The sequence below is a fragment of the Eschscholzia californica genome, unplaced genomic scaffold (genome assembly GCF_041429995.1).
Source record: "Eschscholzia californica isolate CP2 unplaced genomic scaffold, dmEscCali1.0.p SCAF_5, whole genome shotgun sequence".
NCBI lineage: Eukaryota > Viridiplantae > Streptophyta > Magnoliopsida > Ranunculales > Papaveraceae > Eschscholzia > Eschscholzia californica.
The window spans coordinates 50,783,683-50,806,658 of NW_028238472.1; the positions used below are offsets into that span (position 1 = coordinate 50,783,683).

Consider the following 22,976-nt stretch of genomic DNA (forward strand, 5'->3'; position numbering starts at 1 on the left):
CTCCCACGAATATAAAGTGCAAGGAATATGAAAAAACCAAAATATTGTCGTACCAGTCACACAGTTTAGCAACCTAGGTCAATCCCGTCAGTTAAATATATACAAGCATTTAAAATCAAAATATCCTTCTCTCCGAAAATGAGGAACAAATAATGTATAGTCTTAAATATACAAACTTTTTCTTAGACTAGAAATATGATGTCGCATAACGTTGCTACACCTACCGTGTTAGAAACTCACAAACTAAATGAAATTAGGGGTAATTTCTAGAAAGGTTAAAATAATATTGAAAATGAGTAGAAAAGTACAAAACATTTGAAAATTATTATTCAGGTCAAAAAGTGTGCAAATACTAAAATATCCTTTTTTGTCATTTTGTGTAACTAAATTCTTTTATTTTTATTTTTATTTTAAATCGATATAACTTTTGTCTGAGATGTCGGATTCCTATAAAAATTATATATTTAGAAATGATTTTTCATTATCTTTCTAACAAGATCCACTTTCAATACTTTTTTTCAAAAAAAAAACCCAGAAAAAACGGCGTTTTTTTCCTTTACGTTTTTCTGCAAACGTGTTTGCAACAATCTGTTATGCAAACGTGTTTGCGAAATTCTGTTATGCAAACGTGTTTGCGAAAATCTGTTATGCAAACGTGTTTGCGAAAATCTGTTATGCAAACTGTGTTTGCGAAAATCTATTCTGCAAACATGTGTTTGTATAGTGGAAACTGCAAACATGTGTTTGCAAACAAGTTATGCAAACATAGGTTTGCAACAATCTATTCTGCAAACATGTGTTTGCATAAGGTAAACTTCAAACTGTTTGCAACAATCTGTTCTGCAAACATGTGTTTGCATAGTGTATGTCTTAGTCAATAATTCTCGATAATGTATAGCGAACTAAATGCGTCGTTTTTTTATGAAATACTAAAAACCAACTTGAGGTGGAAACCGTTTTATATAACATTGATCATCATTATTGTAACAAGCTTTTTATAACAATTAAAGTAAAGATTGATAAGTGAACTACCAACGAAGGTATCGAAATCAATTCCGTTTCTTATAATGTATCAATGTAAGAATTTTCCTACTTTAAGTCTAGCTGATCGAGAACAAGCTATTAGCAAACTATTTATTGTTGTTGAAGTGGGTATAACTTTTTCGTTGTTCATTCTCCGAAGAAGGTCCAAACATGAATCAATTCACTTTCTCAAACCATACCCCGTGATCATCGAATTCCAAGAGACAATACCCTTTTTAGGAACCTGCTCGAAAACCTTTCGCCATTTCCAAACACTCACATTTTCCATACATATCAACAAGAGCATAGCTAATAAACCCATCCAACTCGAATCCTTTCTGAATGAAATCCTCATGGATTTCTTTTCCTCTTTCCACATTCGAAAGTCTGAAAACAATCGTAAAACGTTACTGACTCAGGCTTTAACCCACCTTCATCTCGTCAAACAATTCCAATACTTTCTTAGACTTCCCACTCTGAAATAACAAGATATAACATTGTTCTAAGAAGTTACATCTCTTTCAGTCATTTCATCGAACAGTTTGGTTGCTGAGTCAAATTGATTACATTTTGCATACAAACCAACTAAAGACCTTCCAACAACAACATCAAATCCAAATCCTGATTTAATCAAATGGGTATGAGTTTCTTCTTTCCTTCACTTATACTTCAATTAATTAATCTTAGTTCCAAATCTATGTAGTGAACCGATTTGTTCTTTCATTGTTTTTCATTCCAATTATATTAAGGCATCTTTGATTTATATGACATTACCTTTTCAAATTCCAATACTTCTTCATTTGATAGGTGACCACCTGATTTTTCTTCATTAAGTATTGAAAAAAATCTTTTTTGTACCGGCAAATCAACTTCTTTAAAGGAATTCAGCGACTCAGATGATGTTGTTTGTTAATCTTCTTCATCTTCTTTATGTTCTTCATAACTTTCCTAAAAATCCCAACTGGTAACTTACATGTGATTAAAATTAACAAGTTCATGATTCTACTCAGATAACAACAACATATGACAACACACTCGGTTATTGTTTTCACCTAAAAATCTATCTTCGCTATTTTGTTCTCCAAATTAGGGCGAAACGTGATTCCCTTGGTTCTTCAAACATCTAAAAGAAAGTCTCATACTGAACCTCACTAAACCTTGTTGGATAATCGTATCCATTACTAGTCGAGATTCCATGTTGAATCAAAGATTTTCGAAACAGTTAGACCTAATAAAGAGGATATTCGCGTCGTTCCTTCTCAGATCTAAGAAAGTTATATAGGATAATGGAGTTCGGAAGAAGAAGAAGAGGTGGATGATCAGGAAAGAAGGATCAGGGAAGAAGATGAAAATACGAAAAGAAAAAACCTAAACAATTTCTTTGTTTCTTGAGAGAGAAAGTAAGTAGTCATGAGTAAGGGTATTTTGGAATTAGAAAAAATAGAAAATGACCTTATTGTTAATTTTCCATATTATGATAAACTCTATGTATCATTGTCCTTAATATTTTGACAACTTCTAGTTAATAGAAAAAAATCTAGGCTTTTTTGATAATTATGATAATTTTTACACCCTAAACAATCATTTTCCCATGAAATTATACACAATATAACATGTAATTCATTTATTGAAATATAATTATAGGTGGCCCATATGGCCATATGTCATTTGCCTCACCTAAGAACCCAACGTGTATTATACCAAAAAAAAAAAAATACCATTAAAATAAGAAAAAAAATGATATTGTATAATATTCATAATGGTGTTCAGATACATCAATAAATAAATGAAAAATAAAATAAAAGAAATCATTAATTAAATAATAATAATAATAAAAAATAAAGAAATTAGAATTACAACTAAACCTATTCACTTGTTCCTTCTATATAAATGTGAGCAAATACTCCATAAATACTAGAAAACTCAACAAAACTAGAAGGAAGTGGTAGTGGGTGCAATTGATTCCAAGAAATTATTGGTTTTGTCATTCACCTTTCTCTGAATTCCCCCATTCCTTATTGGTTGTCACTAACCAGTGATTGTCTTCCTTGATCAGAGTTTTAGAGAGAGAGAAAGAAACAGAGTTTTAGAGAGAGAAAAAACAGAGTTTTCAATAGAGTGAAACAGAGGATTGGAGAGAGAAGAAAACAGAGGATTAGAGAGAGAGAATCAAAACCCATGGCTATTGATTGGAATAGTGATTATGAACAAGTAGGATCAGATGGAAAATCACCATCTGGTAATGGAAATGGAGGAGGAATTGATGCAAGAGAAAGACATAAATTAGCAGAGAGAGAAAGAAGAAAATCAATGAGAGAATTATTTTTATCACTTCATTCATTACTTCCTCATGCTAATACAATTAGAAAAGAACAATCAGCAATTCTTGATGAAATTATTAAATATATACCCATAGCTGCTGCTAGATTAAGATCATTAAAAAATCGTAAAGATTCATCGTCTTCACCCAATTGGAATCGATCGAAATCTTCATTAAATTCATCAGCTTCTTCTTCTTCTCTACCATCTATTCAAGTATCAGATCTTACTTGTAGTAATGTGATAAGTAATTCAGCTACTAGTTCTTCTTTGATTAATATAAGTGATTGTGATATTAGGGTTTCTCCTGAACCTTCATCTTCGGTTGCTATTCGAGTTAGAGGTGATAGAGTTAATGTTTCATTGAGTGATACAAAGGGTAGTTCACAAACTCTGTTATTATCAGCTGTTTTAGATGAACTTGAAGCTCATCAACTCGAACTTGTTCGTTCTACTCATTGTCGCGACGGAAGTAAGATTTTACATCATTCTGAAAGCAAGGTATAGTCTCTCTCTTTCTCTACAACTTTATCCGTCTATCTGTCTGTCTGTCTAACTCACTTTAGTCGAATGGTAACATATATGTCTCCTCATTAGATAGACCTAGATTGAAATGTTTTAGTTTGGAAAAATACCCATGTCTCTGATTCATTTTAGTCATCTTTATGATCAAGATTGATATACACATGTTTCAATCCTTTCATGTCAATGAGTTTTAGGTAATTGGGTTGATGCAAAATTTGGAATCATGATTCTAATTATTCTTTTTTTATTATTATCTTTATTAGATTGTGGGAGTAGGTTGGGTTTAAGAATATTTTAACCATTAATCTAGTTAATCTTTTTCTAATTTTAGTCCTCCTTTTAGATTGAAAATTGATCAAGATCCCTTTAAAAGTTGGATGTACTTTTCAAATAAATAAAAAAATATAGTTGCCTTTCTTGACCTCAAAAAGGCAAAATTATTATACTTTGTCTCCTTTCCTTTCCTTTTCAATTAAATGATTTCAACAAAAATGATACTATGTCTCCCATGTAAGCGCCGATGGAATCTCACCACATTTAGGTATATGGACATGATTCATCTCTCTTAATTTTGCCCGACTACCTAAACCAGTTAGGATTCCGCAGATCTAGGTATGAGGCACGAACACAAGTGTTGTTTTTTTTGTTGAACTGAATACAAGTGTTGTTGTTTAATTGTTTTTAGTACCAATTAATATCTTTTAAGATCTCATGAACTTACCCATACCTAGGTTTTTGATCTAGTCTTGCCAACTTTCTTGTCCTTGTTTTGGTCCAAGATTTTCTCTTCTCTTCTCCTCTCATTTTTTTTTTTGTTCTATGGGGTACCTAATGTTAATTAACAGTTATCTAACTTGGGTCAATCTTGGTTTTTTGTACAGATTTGTGATGGGTTGGACAAATCACCAGCTTTACTAAAAGCAAGATTACAAGAATTAGCTAGGAAACTTCACAACTTGAGGAAATCAACTTCACTCAAGAGATCATTTGACCAGATTTAATTAAATTAGTAGTAGATCTTAAACTTGCTATCATTATGAACCCCTCTATCTTTTCCCTACTAGTTAAATTTTATCTTAAATAATTGAGGCTGAGATTTTAATGTAGAAGAAGAAGAAGAGTTATGTATATTAATGAGAATGGAACGATTAATTTTGCCATTTATTTTCTGTCTCTCTTCCTGTCTGTAGTATTTTAAAGCTCATAATTGTCACGTTCTAAACTGATCGCCACGTTTTTATTTTACCAACTAAATATTTTGTGAAAATATTTATAGTTTTTTTTTTCGATGAGATATATTTTTAGTATCTAATGTTTTGATATATGATAGACCATAACATTTATAAAGTTGTGTTTCTGATCCGTGAAGTATATATAGCAAAGACACTTGTTGAACTCTTAACTTTACCTCTTCCATAAAAGATCAGACAGACTACAAAAGTAAATCTGCCCCAGATCTAAATATGAATCAGTCGTCTATAAAAAGTGAAAAAATCTATCAAAGGAGAGAGAGAGAGAGAGAATGAGATAGAGAGAGTTGACTCGAAATGAAGACTGTTGATTTTGTCTAGCTCAGGAGTAAGCTTTGACTTGTAGCTGCTTCTAGCGTTGCTCTAACAGAAAAATAATCTCTGTATCCTTCATAATTTTCCAAATTTGCTATAAAAGCAAATGGATGCATGGCTAAAACTATCTTTTGAATGGACCAAGTATTAAATTGGGGGGCCTATAAGATTCAAGAATCCCCTTATGGTGTTACATCGCCATCCACGATTGAACGCTTGGGTAGGAGTAGCGAGAAATGGTCTAAATAAGACAAAGGAGTAGTCAATTTCCTGCTTAAAACTGTCCAAAAACGATTTGATGTGTGAGGCCTGTGGGCTAGGAAGTATAAAAATTTATTTTGGAGATTCAAATCATTAAGATTTTATAGGAAAATTGTGTAGTAAAAAAGAATGATATCAACAAGTATAATTCTAAGTTCTTTATGACTACACATATAATCTTCGTTAGCGAGCGGTCGTTGTCTTCGTCGAGCCTCGGACAAGTTTTAGCTTTTAGTGCTCCCAAAGTCTGAAACTCTTACGGCCAATTGAGCTAGAAAAGATGCATCAATTCTTCTACATTGACCCATAGTTATTCATCTTCGGAATAATCCCACATTGGTCATTCAAGGGGCAAGAGTGATTTCTTATGTGTGAGCGAAACCTCATCTCGTGATGGTATCAAACCCTAGAATAAAACAAATCTTGACTCAATATTCTATTAAAGTTAAAGTCATTGCGTGAGAAAGAAAAATAGTTGCAGGTAGCTGATGTTAAACTATATATGCTCCTACTAGTTACAATAGAATATTGGACTCCAAAAGTGGGACCAATGTAGGTTGATCTGGCTGGCTCCCATTTGACGTGTCATTTCTCTCAATAGGGTCCATCTAACGGGAGTTAGCCATATTGGTTTTCGGCCTATAATCGTCCTATTTTCCAGACTATATGGTATTATTGAAATCCGAATATCTGTTTCCATATACACCGTGGTTGTTAGAAAACTACGCCAAAGTGAAAATCATATAATTGATGCCCTAAGTTACAAAATTCAGTCCCACCATAATCCAATGTATGGACTATTTTTGCATTTTATATCATCAAACTTGCATTTATATTAATGAAAAATTTGCCCCCAAAGCACCCTCTAGAGTGGTTGTACATTTAGGTATGTTTTTTTTGGACCAGACTTCTATTTTCTTTTTATCAATTTCCTTATTGGGTTGGGAGTAGACCAAAAATATCATTCAGAAAATTTTGGACCTCATATCACAAAATCTTTGTCAAAATCATCAAATGAAAATTTAGTATCTTGATCCAAGGAACAAAAACTTGTTTGAACAATGAAAATAATAAGAGACAAAGATATTTTTTTTAGAATATATCCATCTTCTTCAATGGGTGAAATTACACCTCTCGAACTTATCTCTAAGGGTTAAGTTTATATTCCTCAAACTTATCTTTGTGTCTCTTCAATAGCTAAGATTACATATCTGAAACTTATCTGTAAAGATTGAAATTGCGCATTTGATACAAACTGTCTGTGTTCGAGTTATACTCTCGTGTAAATATATACATATGTATATTAATCAGCTTTTATTTGGTAAACGTGTCTCAATCAAAGTCTGACAAATAAAAATCCTTTGAACAAAAGAAAATCCCAATATTAATTATATATATAATTACTAAGCAAAATTTCAATCATAACCATAATATTTTAATGTCTTTTGATCTTAGGAGGCAGTAGAATCTTGTAGATTTTGATTGAGTACACAATGTGTATTATGTGTTAGATTAAATCTCATTTAATTATCTTTGAGAGGTTTCAGTTTCAACCATTACATCTTTGAATATCAACTTCCTTGATATTTTTATATGCGAACACATGCAATATAAAATCAAATCTCACCATACATCAAACCATTTAATTTTTCCCTAAGGTTGAGTTCACTTGAATACCAATACTCTAAGTCTTTAATTTTATCTTTTTTATTTTCGATCTAATTTCATTAGAATACCACATGTTAATTAAGTACTGTTAAGTTTGTGGCCATCCAACTCAAAACCAATTGGCAATGAGTGGAGAGGACCTATTCTTTATATTTTTGATTGCTAGTTACCCATTCTCCCATGTGGGACTATTCTCACACGCCCCCTCACGTGTGGCGTTCTTTGAGCCTAACACGTGTGTTTTTTTTCTTTACGGGTGACGTGGAGCACGTGTGGCTTTTAAGCCTATCACGTGTGGGCCTAGCTCTGATACCATGTTAAGTTTGTGGCCATCCAACTCAAAACCAATTGGCAATGAGTGGAGAAGACCTATTCTTTATATTTTTGGTTGCTAGTTACTCATTCTCCCATGTGGGACTATTCTCACAAGTACTAAAATAATCTTTTGAACCAGTGGCGTATCGAGAAAATTTTATTTATTGAACTAAGACAAATGTTGATGCCTAAATTTAGATAGAGATAACTTATATATACTGAGTACCAAATATATATCTCCTAGGCTTTTTTTTGTTGAAAATATATCTCCTAGGTTAGATATTATTCACCAGTGAAGTTCGGGTTGTGGTGTGTACTTTGCTACTTTCACTAGTTCCAACATTTTGCTTCACCGCATGATATTCTTTTATGTGTTTTAATCCGATTGTCCAAACTTTAACTTATAACAGGGTTCTATATGAGTTGGGAGTCACCATAGGGCAGTTGCAACAACTTTTATCTAGATAGTGGAAAGGATATGTTCAAAATAAATCTATCTTGTATTTGTACGGTACTGTTACAGATGAATGGTAAGGAATTCGATTTTTATCTGCTTTGTTTGTACATAAAGATGCAATGTATATTTCATATTTAATTTCAATATTAAAAGGCATTTGTTGTAGTGAGAAAGAAAGGTGACAACTCTAGAAGAATGAAACTAAAGTTGAATGATGAATCGGTTTGAGTTGGGTATGATTCAGAAACAAAAAGTTTTAACTCTGACATTCATAAACGGAAGTTTTGTGAACTAGTTGAAAGAAATGGTTTCAAATCTTATTCATAGAGCCTCAATTCATATTTCAGGTCGCAATAATTCAAAGTTGTACCTCATTTATTTTCTCAAATAATGAAAGACGCAATCATTCAAATTTAGTCAAACTTAAGAAAAAGATCATAAAAAAACAAAAGTGTCTCAAACTTATCGAAGAAGTGGTTTAAATTGTTATAATAAAAGTTGTATAGTAAATTATTTATGTCTGATCTTTACCAACCATTTATTATATTTATAGATTTCAATTATACTCAAAATCGTATCACCTTAACAAAGATTCAAAAAGATTACTAAGTGCACCTCTATTTTATCCTGCTAACTAATATCTTTACTCAAGAGATCATTTGACCAGATTTAATTAAATCAGTAGATCTTAAACTAGTAAGGACCCCATCAATCTTTTCCCTTGCTACTTAAATTTTATCTTAAAGGCTGAGATTTTAATGCAAAAGAAGAAGAATTATGTATATTAATGAGAACGAGACGATTAATTATGTCATTTATTTTCTGTCTATCTTTCTGTTTTGTAGTCTTTCAAAGCTCATAATTGTTACTTTCTAAGCTTCTCGCCACATTTTTCTACCAAATAAAATATTTTGTGAAAATATTGATGTTGTGGTATATATGATAGACCATAAAAATTGTGGAGTTCTGATTTTGATCAATGATATAACAAAATGATTGTTAAAACCCTTAACTTTCCTCTTCCTCTTCGGTAAAAATAGTCTTATTTGTACCTTTAATAATTCTCCAAATTTGCTATAAATGCAAATGAATGCATGGCTAAAACTATCGTTTGAATGGACAAAGTAATAAATGGACAATTGAGCTTAGGTACCAAGTAACAAGAAATCGCCTAAATACGACAAGGGAGCCGTCAATTTACTGTTTACCAACAAACTTGTTGTGTGAGCCCTGTGGGTCACAAAAGTAAACAAAAATTTATTCCACAAATTCAAATCATTAAGATTTGATACAGAAAATGTGCATTAAAAAAGAATTACATTAACAAGTATAAATAAGTTTTCTAAGAACATGTAATAGTATCTTAGTGAACTAAGTTGTCTTCGTCTTCGTCGAACCGAAGACAAGTTTTAGCTTTTAGAAATTTCCTTGCGTTCTAGCAGTGGCGTGGCTGAGATTTTGGGGGCCCGGTGCGAGATTTTGATTGGGGGCCCTAAAAAATCAATATGAAAAAAAATCGAAACATATAATGTAAGTACAAAACAATTTGTCCATAATATCTTGAACACAATCATACAAAAACGTATTATACAAGAATTTATGCATGAACGTACTATTTGCATAACTAATTCACTTAAATATTCAATCATTTGAATTTCGATAAGTATTCATATAACAAATTAAACATGGGATATACAGAGATATAAAAGTTACTCCATAGAACGAAATGAAAAAAAATATGTATATTTCAAACGAAAAATAATAAATCTAGAGTAAATATGTGTCTACAACAATTCTTTAGGTTAATATAGGATTACTAAGGAGTGGGTTAAAATCTAAATTTTGTAAGAGAGTTGACTTGATAGGATGAATGGATTTAAAGGCACTTTTAAAAGTTGCTTAATAGTTTACATACATTGGGCCGTGACTCAAAAATTGGAGTGGCCAAAAAAACCCAAAGAGACATTTATGTAAAATGTGATAAAAATTGTTGTGCCCAAAGGATTCGAACCCGGGACGCTTGTTGCGTTCAGCTCAATCACTGACCAACTAGACAACACTAACTTCTTGTCATAATTTTACACTTTTACCTATATGATTATTGATTTCTCTCAGAATTACCAAAAAGGGGCCCCCAGGGTGAGGAGGCCCGGTGCGGTCGCACCTGCCGCACCCCCTCACCCACGCCCCTGTGTTCTAGTACATATGTCCATATCTTAAAAGAAAAATTACCTTAATTGCGGAGGTTGGTAGTTGGTATCATTAATTTACATAGCTAGAAGCAACCAATTAGATTTACGAAGAAATTTGTAGTGGCACGTTAATTGAGAAAATGGTAGTTTCCCTTCCTAACTATAGAAGGGAGTCTTCTTTGTTGAACTAGCTTTTAGAGTGACATAGACTCAAGAGTCTGGGAGCCCAAGACCACACAACACTAGAGCTAGATCAAAATTTTATAATCAATCTCATTGCTCTTGTTTCCATTATTAGCCATGGTTTTCACTTCATTGATGGCAAAGTCCCTACTATTGTGAGTGCTATAAGTCCTATTGATGGCAAAGTCACTATCTTCTCAATTATCAATTTGAATATGACACGGCCCATTATTTTTATTCTTGAAATGAGGTGCCCAGTCCTTACCCAATAAGTTCCAATACCTATTTCCTTATATGCCATTGGTGTTAGAGAATTACATAAATATGAACATCAAATAGTCGATGCTCAAAGTTACAGGAATTCATTTCGACTATAATCTAATGTATAAATTATTTTTGAATTTTATTCAATCAAACTTGCATTTATAGTAATGAAAATTTGCCTCCGAAGCGTCAAAATAGGTTATCAAATCATCATATGAAAAACTCATTTCCTTAGCTCAATGAACAAATACAAATCAAAGTATTTGTTGACTTATACACTAAACCAAAAACCCAGTCAATTTTGGCTTATGAGTACTTGAATCGATGTTTGTTGTTGGTCATGAAACAAGTAGTTCGAACCAATGTGGGGTACCAATGTCTAGTTGCCACTCTTAGTAATTAACAATATTCTTAGTAGTTTGTCACTATAAGGGGATATTTAATAATTTGTTAATAAAAAGTCAAAATGAGTCGACGACTTATATGAAATCCAAAACCTCTCCAAATCACAAGAAAAGTATTATGGTGTGTTTGGTTGCAGGATTCATACTTATCAAAAGTAGAATTTGGTAGGAATCATGAATCCTTGGTCTGTTTGGATACCAAGAATCTTAGGACTCTTGAATCTTAAGGATTCCTAATATTTAAATTTGTATTGGACCAAAATCCCACCCTACCCTCTAAGATTTGTTAGGATTTTGGATTAATGAACCTAAATTTCAAACTTAAAATCAACAAAAAAATATTTCCTTCTACAAAATCATTATTTTTTTTCAAAATCATTATTTTTTCAAAAATCGTATTTTTTTTTCTAAAGACGTTTAAAAATACTCAAATAATAATAAATTATAGGATTCTTAGTTGCCAAACAAACCAAAATATGTTACTTGAATTCATGAATCCGTGGAATCATGAATCCCAAGGGGATTCATGATTCCGCCATCCAAACACACCATTAGTTTCTCCAACACTTCTTTTAAATTGTAATAGAGACAGTAAAGGAAATTATTGAAGTCTAATCTTAATCAGTCATTAATGATCAAAATCACATCATCTTCACACACAAAGATTTACATCATTAAGAAAGATTAGGCAAGCACCATCACTTTGATTACATTAAGCCCTTTGATTAAAAACCCAAAATAAGTGTGAAAATGACTAATACATGTGGATTATTAATATAGTTTATATACAACGAATCACTGTAGTTGGATAGTAACATGGGTACGTATGTCTATACTGTAGAGACCATAGTCTAAAATAAATCTCACTTATTTAAGAAAATATATTTCATCTTTCAACAAAAAAAAAAAAGAAAATATATTTCATACACATGAACAGGAAAGATGGTGTGAACAAGTGTAAGTGATGCAAATGACAAAATTACTGAAGAAAAAATTGCACTTGAAGTGCACGATTTAGAAATATATTTCACTGGCCTTGGTAGTTAGTAATAGCTAAGAAATCAATACTATCAATACAATTTCTTTTTTCTTAGAGTAGTAGATGTGTAGATGTGAACATCTTTGAGGAGTGCTTTTATATTCTTTTTGCAAATAACTAATTTTTCAGTTTCCTAGATGGGCCTTTGCTAAAGATACTTGACTGTTGTGCTATAAGCAGGCGGCTTTATTAGTACCATGGTTATTTTAATCTAAACGCACTTGACTTTTCTAATAAATACCTGTTGACCTTTATACATGACCCACTCAAACATCAAACACTGGATCAGGGATGTTTATATACCTCACTAAAGATTTTTTCTTGCTGAAAATTGGGTGGAGGAAGAACTCTTTTGATTCTTTTGGGAAGAAAATAATACATAAAAGAACACCTAAAATTTAGGTGCTTATAAAATTTTTGGATCTATATTCATTGTCTCCAGTCAAACTAATAAGTTGTTATAAGCACCTAAAATTTAGGTGCTTATAACCTTATTTGGAATGTTAGAGCTGGTACACTCTCATTACACATGAGATATGTATTTGGAAACGGCATTCAATGTAAACAGGATCGATCCAACCTCAATGTACTTTCTCTAATCGAATACATATTTCGTATTTCCCAACCACTTCTTTTCTTAAAGTTAACTTACTCATTGTTTTCATTGCAACAAATGTTTGGGTTTGAAAATAGGTATGCGCATTTATGAATAGTTGTGTTGTAAAATACATTACGATGGTAGATCCAACTACAAAAAAAAGTCGCGCTTTGGAGCATAAAGAAAAATCTTCCGGCATATAATAATCAAGCGAAATTTGGGTAAAAATAATAATGCCCCTTCAGTCAATCTCGATTTATTAAATATTTATTTCTAAGGAGACTTTTTTGGCCCCAATTTGGGAAAAATCTTTGCAACATTCAATGTTCCGTGCCGTGCCGTGTTGCCTCATTAGCGGGTCGTGCCGTGCCGTTTCCGGGCCGACATGACCCGTTGGCCACCACTACATATGCTGAAGAAAAGTTGCTTAACTTTAAAGTGGTGCCTATAAACATTTTCCTCTACGGTGGTGCCTATAAAAAGTTTCAATTCATTAGGTAGCAGGAACGGATATTTTTTCCACTTGTTCATTTGGAAATCCGAATCAGCAAGATCCCTACTATTAACCGTTAGATTCGCGTATTTTACGTGGGTAATCTTTCACCATTAGATTTCATTCTCCTAATAAATGCTAAAATCCAACGGCTTCATATAAGTCAAAGAAGACGTCAGTTTTATTTCTTCTCCGTTGATCAACTTGTGTGGGGTTCTCTCTCTGGATCAAGAAAACGGACTTTCGATTAGGTCAAGAAATTCTGAAAAACCCTAATTTCAGACAGTAAGATTATTCCTTCCTCAATTTACTTTATTTCATCTCTCTCTCTCTCTCTCTGATCTGTGCAGATCAACACAGATTAGAGAGATCAAAATCTTGAATCTCATCAAGGTGACACAAATTCTTGTTTGGTTTCTGATAATAGTAGATTCATTTATCTTTAATGAGATCAAAATTTGATCTTTTCGTTTACCCTTTTTTGGTTTTTGTAGGTTTTGATCTGTGAAAGAAGTGATTAGGTTAATTGTGGATTTGAACAAAAATTGGTGAAGTGATTAGTTTTTCGTTTACCCTTTCTTGTGAGAATCTGCTTTAGCTAATACTTGAATCATGGTGACTAGTGAACGTGTTGCGAATTTGGCTCTTGCGGGTAAATTTCATCATTTTTTGCTTAAATTAGTTGTATAATTTTAAACTAGTTCAAAATTTCCCCAAATTTTTGTAGAGGAAATTCAACCTATTTCTGTGACTAGTAGAAATTTCCCCATCATAAATTGATGTTAGTTCGAAATGAAGAAATTACATGAGCAAGTAATGCCACATTTGTCATAATCTTGTTTGTTTCGAATTTGGAGCTAGGTTAATCATTTATGAGAATGGGTCGGAGACTGGGTTCATCGAATGTGAACCCTTATATATTGATATCTTTTCTATTCCACTTTCTTTAAACATGTAATTTTGTAATGTTCTTGTGTTTGATCTCTTACTATCCCGTTTTGTTTCGACTGGATGAGAATGATGAATTTCTAGTGCTGAAATGACGTTCAAATTTTTTTTGAATCCCAAATCAACACTTGTATTTGATGGTAAACCTAGTCTATGTCGAGGACCCAGTCAGTTATTAGTTGAGACTTAATTTGAATTTTGGGAGTGGGAGTTCTATTATAATCACTGATTTGAGCTTTCCAATTCGTGTTAATATGCATTTGGCCAAGAAAGAGTTTTAATCACGCATGCTTGTTCAAACATTTGATCAACTATGAATACATCGTTCATATTGATTTTGACCTTCACTTTACAACTCTAACTGTTGGAAGGGCGACTTATAGCAATGTTACAATGTATATAATTTTCTAATAATCTCTATAGTCAATTTTCATCACGCAAATTTACTAATGAAACCATGTTCTTATTGCAGGTTTAAGTTTGGCACCACTTGTTGTTAAGGTAGATCCGAATCTCAATGTCATTTTGACTGCTTGCTTAGCAGTTTATGTGGGTTGCTACCGTTCTGTCAAGCCAACACCACCGACTGTGAGTACTACAATCCTTGGACATTGCTCCTTCAATTTTTATTTTAGAGCTTGTAGGGTGCTTTTTAACATGTTTAAAACTTTTATCATGCAGGAGACTATGTCAAAGGAGCACGCAATGCGCTTTCCCTTAGTTGGAAGTGCAATGTTGTTATCTTTATTTCTACTGTTCAAGTTCCTATCGAAGGACTTGGTTAATGCTGTACTCACTTGTTATTTCTTTGTACTGGGGATTATCGCACTTGGGTATGTTTTCTCCCTCTCGCTCATGATACTACTTAAGTAGATCACTTATTGGATCGTATTCCTTTATTATAGCATTCTTCTGACATCAATTCTATTACCTACAGCGCTACATTGTTACCTGCAATCAGTCGTTTTCTTCCAAAACTTTGGAATGACGATCTCATTGTCTGGCATCTACCCTATTTCCGCTGTATGTTATCTCACTCATGTTCTCTTATGATTATCATATTATATATACTACTGTATTTAGGTACACAAGGTCTAACTTTTCTTGTTTCGAGGATTTGCTTATTTTGCTCTTCATTCTGTGTTGACTGTCATTTATAGTTGAGCTTATAAGTCTATTTATCCAGAATAATATTTATCTACCTTCTCGATTGAACAGCTGTGGAAATTGAGTTCACGAGGTCTCAGATAGTTGCAGCAATACCAGGATTCTTTTTCTGTGCATGGTATGCAAAACAGAAACATTGGTTGGCTAACAATGTGTTGGGCCTTGCGTTCTGCATTCAGGTATGGTCTTGCCGTCATATAGAGAGCTACAAATGTCATTTATTCTATCTTTATACATTTGATTTCTCTTAGATTGCTTTAGTAGTTTCACTTCTCTTGAAAGTCTTATCATTCATGTCCCCATATGTCTCTTGACTTATAAACTAACAATGTGTTTGTAGTTTTTTTTTTCCAGGGTCTAGTATATTGTTTCACGATGTGGTGGAAGGTTTTTTTTTTATTACCTGTCCTTTTTCTGTACTCTGAAGTCTGATTTTTAGTTCGTCAATCCTCACATCTTCATATTGTTGGTGACATTTACTTGGCCACATCTTAGCAAAGGAGTTCCTTCATATTTTTTTTCAGAATTAGATTGTCACAATGCTTTGAGCATTTCATTTCAGCTGAAGAACTTCATATGTTTTTAATGCTGAACGGGTTATGCTATGGGCAGTTGCGAGCTTAGTATACAACTTTAACTAATGTCATGTCTGGCTGACACTAAATTCAAGCTGTCTACAACCAAATTGAACCAAAATGTGTTTGGTTCGGTCATAGATAGAGTCATAGAACCCATCTGTTTGATTTTATTTGGTTGGGTTTGAGTGGTTTGGCCCCTACAGAGCTTCTGTTTCTTTTCTCTTGTGCACATAACAAGCTACATCAGTTGTGTAAGCTCCAGATTTCTTTTCTACTAGTGCTGTATGGATAATTCATGAGTACCTTCCATGGGTTTGGAACATCATGGTAGTTTTCTCCAGAACTAGATACTTTAAGATCACAAACCTACTCTAACAATTTTTTTCTGTCATTAATATGCAATTTTTTTGAATAATATTTTGTTAGTTTTTGCTGGTAGGCTTGACAGTTGGTTTTGTTCGGTGTAAGAATCTTTTCATGACGTTGCAGTAAATTTCTCATTCACATTATGCTTTTATGAGTATGGCATAGTTCAATAATGTCTGATTTGATTTTTTATTGCAGGGAATTGAAATGCTTTCTCTTGGATCCTTCAAAACAGGTGGCATTCTCTTGGTAAGAATTTATTCATACCTTTGGGGCAAAGTCCATGGATGATTTGGAATGTCAGGTTTAGACCTAAGACCAAGTCCATCTCGATTGATTTGAACTTTTTAAATATTTCTGGTGTGTTAGCCCCATGTTTGTCTGATTCTCGAAAACTGCAGGCTGGACTTTTCGTGTACGACATATTCTGGGTTTTCTTTACCCCGGTGATGGTTAGTGTAGCAAAATCTTTTGATGCTCCTATTAAGGTAAGTTCTCAAATTTATCTATCTATCTTGAATGAACCTTAAGGTCACAAGTATGTGGACTTGTTCGTGTTCTTATACGGAACTTTATTTATCCATTTTTCTGCGTTTGATCTGATAATTGTTTCTTTCCTTATTTGCAGCTTTTATTCCCAACCGCAGATGCTACAAGACCGTATTCCATGCTTGGACTTGGCGATATTGTGATCCCCGGTAAAGAGTTACATATATTCTTCAGTAGATAGGCTATTATTAAGCGTGCTTTGAGAGTATTTGTTAGGTTGAACAATTCTTCATGAGATTGTGCCTGTTCGTGCATTGCTAGTTTGCTACCATGATTTCTACTCCATAATTTCCTAGAAACACCTAACTCTCTACATTCAGATGTCTTGAATTCTTGATTAATAATTAAGTACAGACTTTGAGATGAACAAATAAGTCCTTGCATAAAACCTGAATACCTGATGGCTCGGCTGGTTTCATGTCATAAATGTGTTGTTCAACTCCTACCTACTGCAACATCTGACTGAACTCTTGTTCTTGTTCTTTTAGGCATTTTTGTTGCATTAGCACTTCGATTTGATGTTTCGAGGGGGAAAAACAACCGATATTTCAGAAGCGCATTTTTTGGATACACTCTCGGACTAGTACTTACTATTGTTGTGATGAACTGGTTCCAAGCTGCACAGGTAACTTATAAACTGTTGTCTGTAGACGATTGAACTGATCAAATCTGATTCGCATTCCAGATCAACAAAAATTCAAAAACAATTTCTCGTGTCAGTGTGAATTTGGTCGTAATCAAATCTTTTGTTCTCTCTCTCTCGCGATTTTCAGCCCGCACTTCTCTACATAGTTCCAGCTGTGATCGGATCCGTAGCAGTTCATTGCATATGGAATGGGGAAGTAAAACCGGTTTGTACTTCATCCTAAACCCCATTTTACTATTTAAGTTTTTCTTATTGTGTTTGATTCTTATTCTCTTTAACAATTTTATTTGATCTTTCTATCTTGCTCCTTTAACCCTTAAATTTATTTCAAATTCTGATTTGATCGGAAGACTTCAGTATTCTGTTCGTAACTTTATAACCTATAGCTTCATCTATGTATCTGTTCCATGATCTGATATTATTTGTTCACCTGAAATGTAGTTACTGGAGTTTGACGAGTCGAAGACTGCTACTGATGCTACCAAAGATGGAGAGTCCAGTAATAGCAGCGATGATTCAAAATCTAGCAAGAAAGACGAATAGTAGAGGTATCCTCGGAGAAGTCTGAAAAAACCCTAAATAGTAAACTCTATAATTTTGTAATTCGGTTACATTAGTTAAACACATGTTTTACTTGACATTGAGAGAACTCGTTGATTGAGGCTACAAACTAATTTATGATGAAACAAACGAATGCCATTAAATTCAACAGATTTTAGTATCAAAAGAAATAATGACTGGACTCTCTCTCTCTCTCTCTCTCAATTTTGAACTTTCCAAACTTCCAATCTTAATACGTTTCTATTGTAGATTTCCCTCGAGTTTCTTTCAATTTAGGTTACAGAAAAATCAATAAGGACAACTCCAATGTGGGGCTCGGGCTCCCAAAATTGGGAGCCCTTGAATTCTGGGAGCCTCGGGGCTTTTTCTCGATTCCAACGTCGGGCTCCCAAACGGGGCTCCCAAATCAAAATAATATACGTGTGCGAAGTACGTGTGCGAAATTTTGATTTTAAATTTCGACTATAAATTATTAGATTTCGATTATGAATTAAAATGTGATATTCTTCCGTCGAGATAAAAACAAAAAGATAAACACAAAAGATAAAAAATTAGAAAAAAAAAGTACTTAAAATAATAACAAAATAAAAAAAAATCAATTTAAAAAAAAAATTAAAAAAAATAAAACAAAGTGGGGTGGGATTCCCTAAATTTGGGAGCCCGGGCTGAGGGGCTCCGAGCCCCACCGGGAGCCCAGCCCCGGGGCTCTCGGGTTGGAGTTATGGGCTGGGGAGCCCCTATACATTGGAGTTGCACTAAAGTAACCCACTTCAGCTATTTAAAAATAACATTCATTGAAAGAGTTGATATCGTACATTTCATCTAACGACTCTAAATGTATCAATACATGAAAAGATTTACATATCTGACCGTTTGTACATGTAATACAGTTTATACATGTAATTTTAGTTGTTTAGTTTCGTATCCACACGTGCATCCAACTTGCCAGCCCCTACAAGCCTAGAATCCTCTTCGTCATGGTGGTTGTTGTTGTCATAACAAGCACACGGCTGAAAGTTCCGATACAACTGAAGTTAAAAGAGTGAACTGGAAGGTTCAATGCGGATTGGGCCACGATACATGTGTTCCCATAAGTATCGACCCAGTGGTACCACTTCTACCAAGTGACTCTTTATAACCTTCATAAAAGAAAACTCTATAATTAACCAACCAAATTCTTATTAGTTCTAACCAACTTTTTATTTTCTCTTGCAAATAATGCTAACCAACTTAGGTTACCTTCTTCATCATATTGACATGGATAAGTGGGGTGACGAGGCGCTGGAAGTTCAGAGCGTTGTGTAATTTCCGGTTTTCAAAAAAAAAAAAAAAAAAGTGGGTGGGCAGCAAGCTCACTAGTGGGAGGAGGAAACAGAAGGCCAAAATTTCTTTTTCGTGCACTATGACATCGTGCTCTTATAAAATGCCACAATGAGGCTTTAGTCTAAATAATATCTTTATTGTGAAGTTAGTCTAACTGTAGAAAATAAAATAAATTAGTCGAAAAAGTTAGGTTGGTAATCAAAAATCATGTTAAAGTGTGAAATGTTGTTGCATCTCTGGAGCCCGACACACAAAAGATGCCATAATAGTGATGTGTTAATGTCAGGTGGACATGTGAGTCAATACCACATTTTATATTTCAGATGAATCTAACACATTTTGGTAGATTATTAGTATGCAAAATTATTTGTGATTAACCACCAATAACAATTGGATCACAACCAACTAAACTTTGTAGTCCATGTTGACCATCACAGGACCTTGCCTTCAAGCCATTATTTATATAAATAAATCAAACCATTTGAATCCATCACCATTTCTTGTAGTGGTTGGACATTGGTGTTTTTTTTGTTGAGGGGGTTGGACATTGGTGTTGCATTGCGGAAGTCTCGTACTCATGGAAGTCCATGAATTCTCAGACTCTATAAACAGCCTTAAGAATCTTTATATGCATCTATTTGTTTTCGTGAAAAGCATAATGAATTGGCGTGGGAGCAGAATTTAGTCGTCTATGTGTATTCAATAGAATGAATATGCAATGAAGTCGATAAAGGATGGTAGTGTATTGTTGGAGTCCCTCCTTATAATAAAAGGACTCCTAGTTGAAATATGATTTCTCTTGTTCCTTATTTGAGGAAAAAAATTGAAACTTCTATTTTTTCAGGCCTTAAAAAGGAATTCTTATTTTTATTGATAAACCTCCTTATTTATCATTATAAAAGGGAATGAAAGAGAAGAAACTATTCACAACTTTCAGAACAAAGAGAAGTCAAAGAAAGAAAGATTTCTGAAGTGGTTCTTTCAAGAGAGATTGAAAGAAAAAAATATTGACTTGAAGAAAAGAAGACTATCAATCTTGTGAAGCAATTTAGTTTGTAGTTATCTTCTTTAGCCTTTAGTAATTTAGGATTTGTTCAAATCCTAAGGAGTAAGAGATTTCTATTTCTTTGTTTATTTGTTCAGTTTATCCACCATAGTTGTTATCCAAGAATGTTTCTACTCATCTTGATGAATTAGTTAATCCCCTAGAAAATTTCTGAACTAGGTCCCGTGATTTTTTTACCTTATATCTTGGAGGGATTTTTTGCCACGTTAAATAATCTTGGTGTTTCTGCTTTTACTTTCACATTGTTTATCTTTATATTCCTGAACAAGTTAATTAGGTTATTTTTCCAGACATGTATGTGTACTAGGGTATATCCCGTGCCCTAGGGCACTGACACTTGTATCAATCAAATGTTACGAAATTTATTGTTATATTTTATTGAGAGAGAGAAAGATTTTTATTAGTTATTATTTTTTTGTATTATTTGTTTTTGTTTCTTTTTTCTTAAATTAGATATAATTTTATTGACAGAGAGAGATTTTAATTTCTTTTTTTAACCCTTGAAATTTATTTTATTTTATTTTTCCTTAAATTAGTTATTTTATTTCTAAGAAGTAAACGATTATTGTTTTTTAAATAAGTAATTTTTCTACGAAAGACTATATTTTAAATTTTGAGAAGGGCTTCTAGACAATATCCTTTATTAAAAAATGGTGTTTGTCACAGTCATCGTTTTCCCTTCTGTTTTATCATATAGATTATTACTACATAAAATAAAGTTTAAATCTTGTTGTTTCACTAATGTGGAACTAAAATTTTTACAACATACCAATTTCATTTACTTCAAATTCACACATTGTTATTAGTGGGCGGTCACATAGTTTCTCTTAGCGTGTAAATTTCGTGATAAAGTTCTTCAATATTTATCTTGTGATTCTTATCCATTATTTCAATATATATATATATATATATATATATATATATATATATATATATATATATTGTAACTTCTCATTACTATGTACCTCAAAGTATGAAGACAATAATAAAAAAGAAATAAAATTGAGACATTGGAGTAAAACCAGAAAACAACTATGTTGATAGCGAAAGAGGAGATACATAAACTAACAAGTTCGTAAAGTTTATGGCAAGGTTGGGTTATAATATATTTTGTTTTGTTCAATTCATGGTGAGAATATTCATATGACAAAGATGGAGAGACTAAAGTGGGGGAAACAAATTCAATGGTTTATCTAATGAATTTGAAACTCCAACCTAACTATTTTCAATACCATTCTTCTTCCTATCCAAAGTATCCAAATATGAATCAAATAAAATTAAACAAACATAGAGAAACTTCAAATGGAAAGAGAAAATAGAAGAGAGGATATTAATTACGGTCTAATTCAAACTCCAAATTTCAGAAAAGTCATTATACACTATCTATCTCAATAATCGGACCTTCCTTTCAATTTTTTGGGTGATGGTTGGAATTCATTGTCTTGTGATGTTAGTTTGATCCCCTTCCTGAAAAACTAAAATTAGGGTTTTATGATAGTTTGTAGATAGATTTCCTGTGTTTTGGCAATTAGGGATTCACTACGTCCTTGGTCTCACTAGTGAATTTCCTTAGAAAGTATGTTTTTTAGTTAGGTTATTTCTCAAATGACCCCCAACTTTTGTGACCAACTTCCTTCCTGTTGGCCACCTACCTTAGCAATAATTTCTGTGTGACCCCCTTTCTCCGTTATTTTTAACTTTTCGTTACTCTCTCTCCTCCATCTCATTTTCTCTCTCTGCCACATCATTTCAACACGCCACATCATCGTCTTCACCGGCAGGGGTCGCTGGCCGGCCAAATTTCCGGCCGGCGACCTTCAATTTTTTTTTTCTCTCTCTCTAAATTTTCTTTTTCATTCCTCTCTCTCTCTCCAGAACAAATCTAGACAGAGAGGATTCATCACGAACAGAGGTATGTTCGTGATGAATCTGTTCAAGAGAGAGAGAAGAATGAAAAAAAAATTAGAGAGATAAAAAAAATTTGAAGGTCGCCGGCCGGAAATTTGGCCGGTCGGCGACCCTGTCGGTGAAGACGATGATGTGGCAGAGAGAGAAAATGAGATGGAGGAGAGAGAGTAACGGAAAGTTAAGGATATCGGAAAAAGAGGGTCATACAGGAATTATTGTTAAAGTAGGGGGCCAAGCAGGAAGCTGGTCACAAAGATGGGGGCCATTTGGGAAATAACCTAATTCTCCATGGTTGTTAGCTATGATTTCTTTTGATTTAGATCCAAGTTTCCAAATTTATTGTTTATGTGATTTTGGTTCAATAAACTAAGGAAGTTATTAGGTTTTGGCGGATTTGATAGTGATGATCTTCCTCTATTGTTTGAGTTTTTCTTATGCTTACCTGTTTTTTAAATGATGCCCTAATGATTGAGCTTATGTAGTTAGTGTATTTGTAAACCTTGATAACCTAAGATTTTATAAGTTATTTGCCTTACCATGTCCACTTTTCCATATTTT

At 33.2% G+C, this 22,976-nt stretch overlaps 2 protein-coding genes across 3 annotated transcripts; both read left to right on the forward strand.

Moving 5' to 3' along the window:
- Nucleotides 1-2,936: 2,936 nt before the first annotated feature.
- Nucleotides 2,937-5,027, forward strand: LOC147540298 (uncharacterized). Its single transcript, XM_086644750.1, has 2 exons — nt 2,937-3,843; nt 4,749-5,027. Exons 1-2 carry the CDS (start codon nt 3,202-3,204, stop codon nt 4,866-4,868), a joined length of 762 nt encoding a protein of 253 aa, XP_086500876.1. The 5' UTR covers nt 2,937-3,201; the 3' UTR covers nt 4,869-5,027.
- An 8,221-nt stretch (nt 5,028-13,248) lies between these two features.
- LOC147540299 (signal peptide peptidase 1-like) lies at nt 13,249-18,291 on the forward strand. 2 transcript variants are annotated; one of them, XM_086639422.1, is made up of 12 exons: nt 13,249-13,591; nt 13,801-13,958; nt 14,727-14,842; nt 14,936-15,087; nt 15,192-15,277; nt 15,473-15,600; nt 16,564-16,614; nt 16,767-16,853; nt 16,994-17,063; nt 17,403-17,539; nt 17,688-17,765; nt 18,002-18,291. In XM_086639422.1, exons 2-12 carry the CDS (start codon nt 13,919-13,921, stop codon nt 18,101-18,103), a joined length of 1,047 nt encoding a protein of 348 aa, XP_086495548.1. In that variant the 5' UTR covers nt 13,249-13,591; nt 13,801-13,918; the 3' UTR covers nt 18,104-18,291. The 2 variants fall into 2 exon arrangements, with proteins under 2 accessions (XP_086495548.1, XP_086495547.1); XM_086639421.1 differs by having other exon boundaries at nt 13,494-13,699.
- Nucleotides 18,292-22,976: the final 4,685 nt, after the last annotated feature.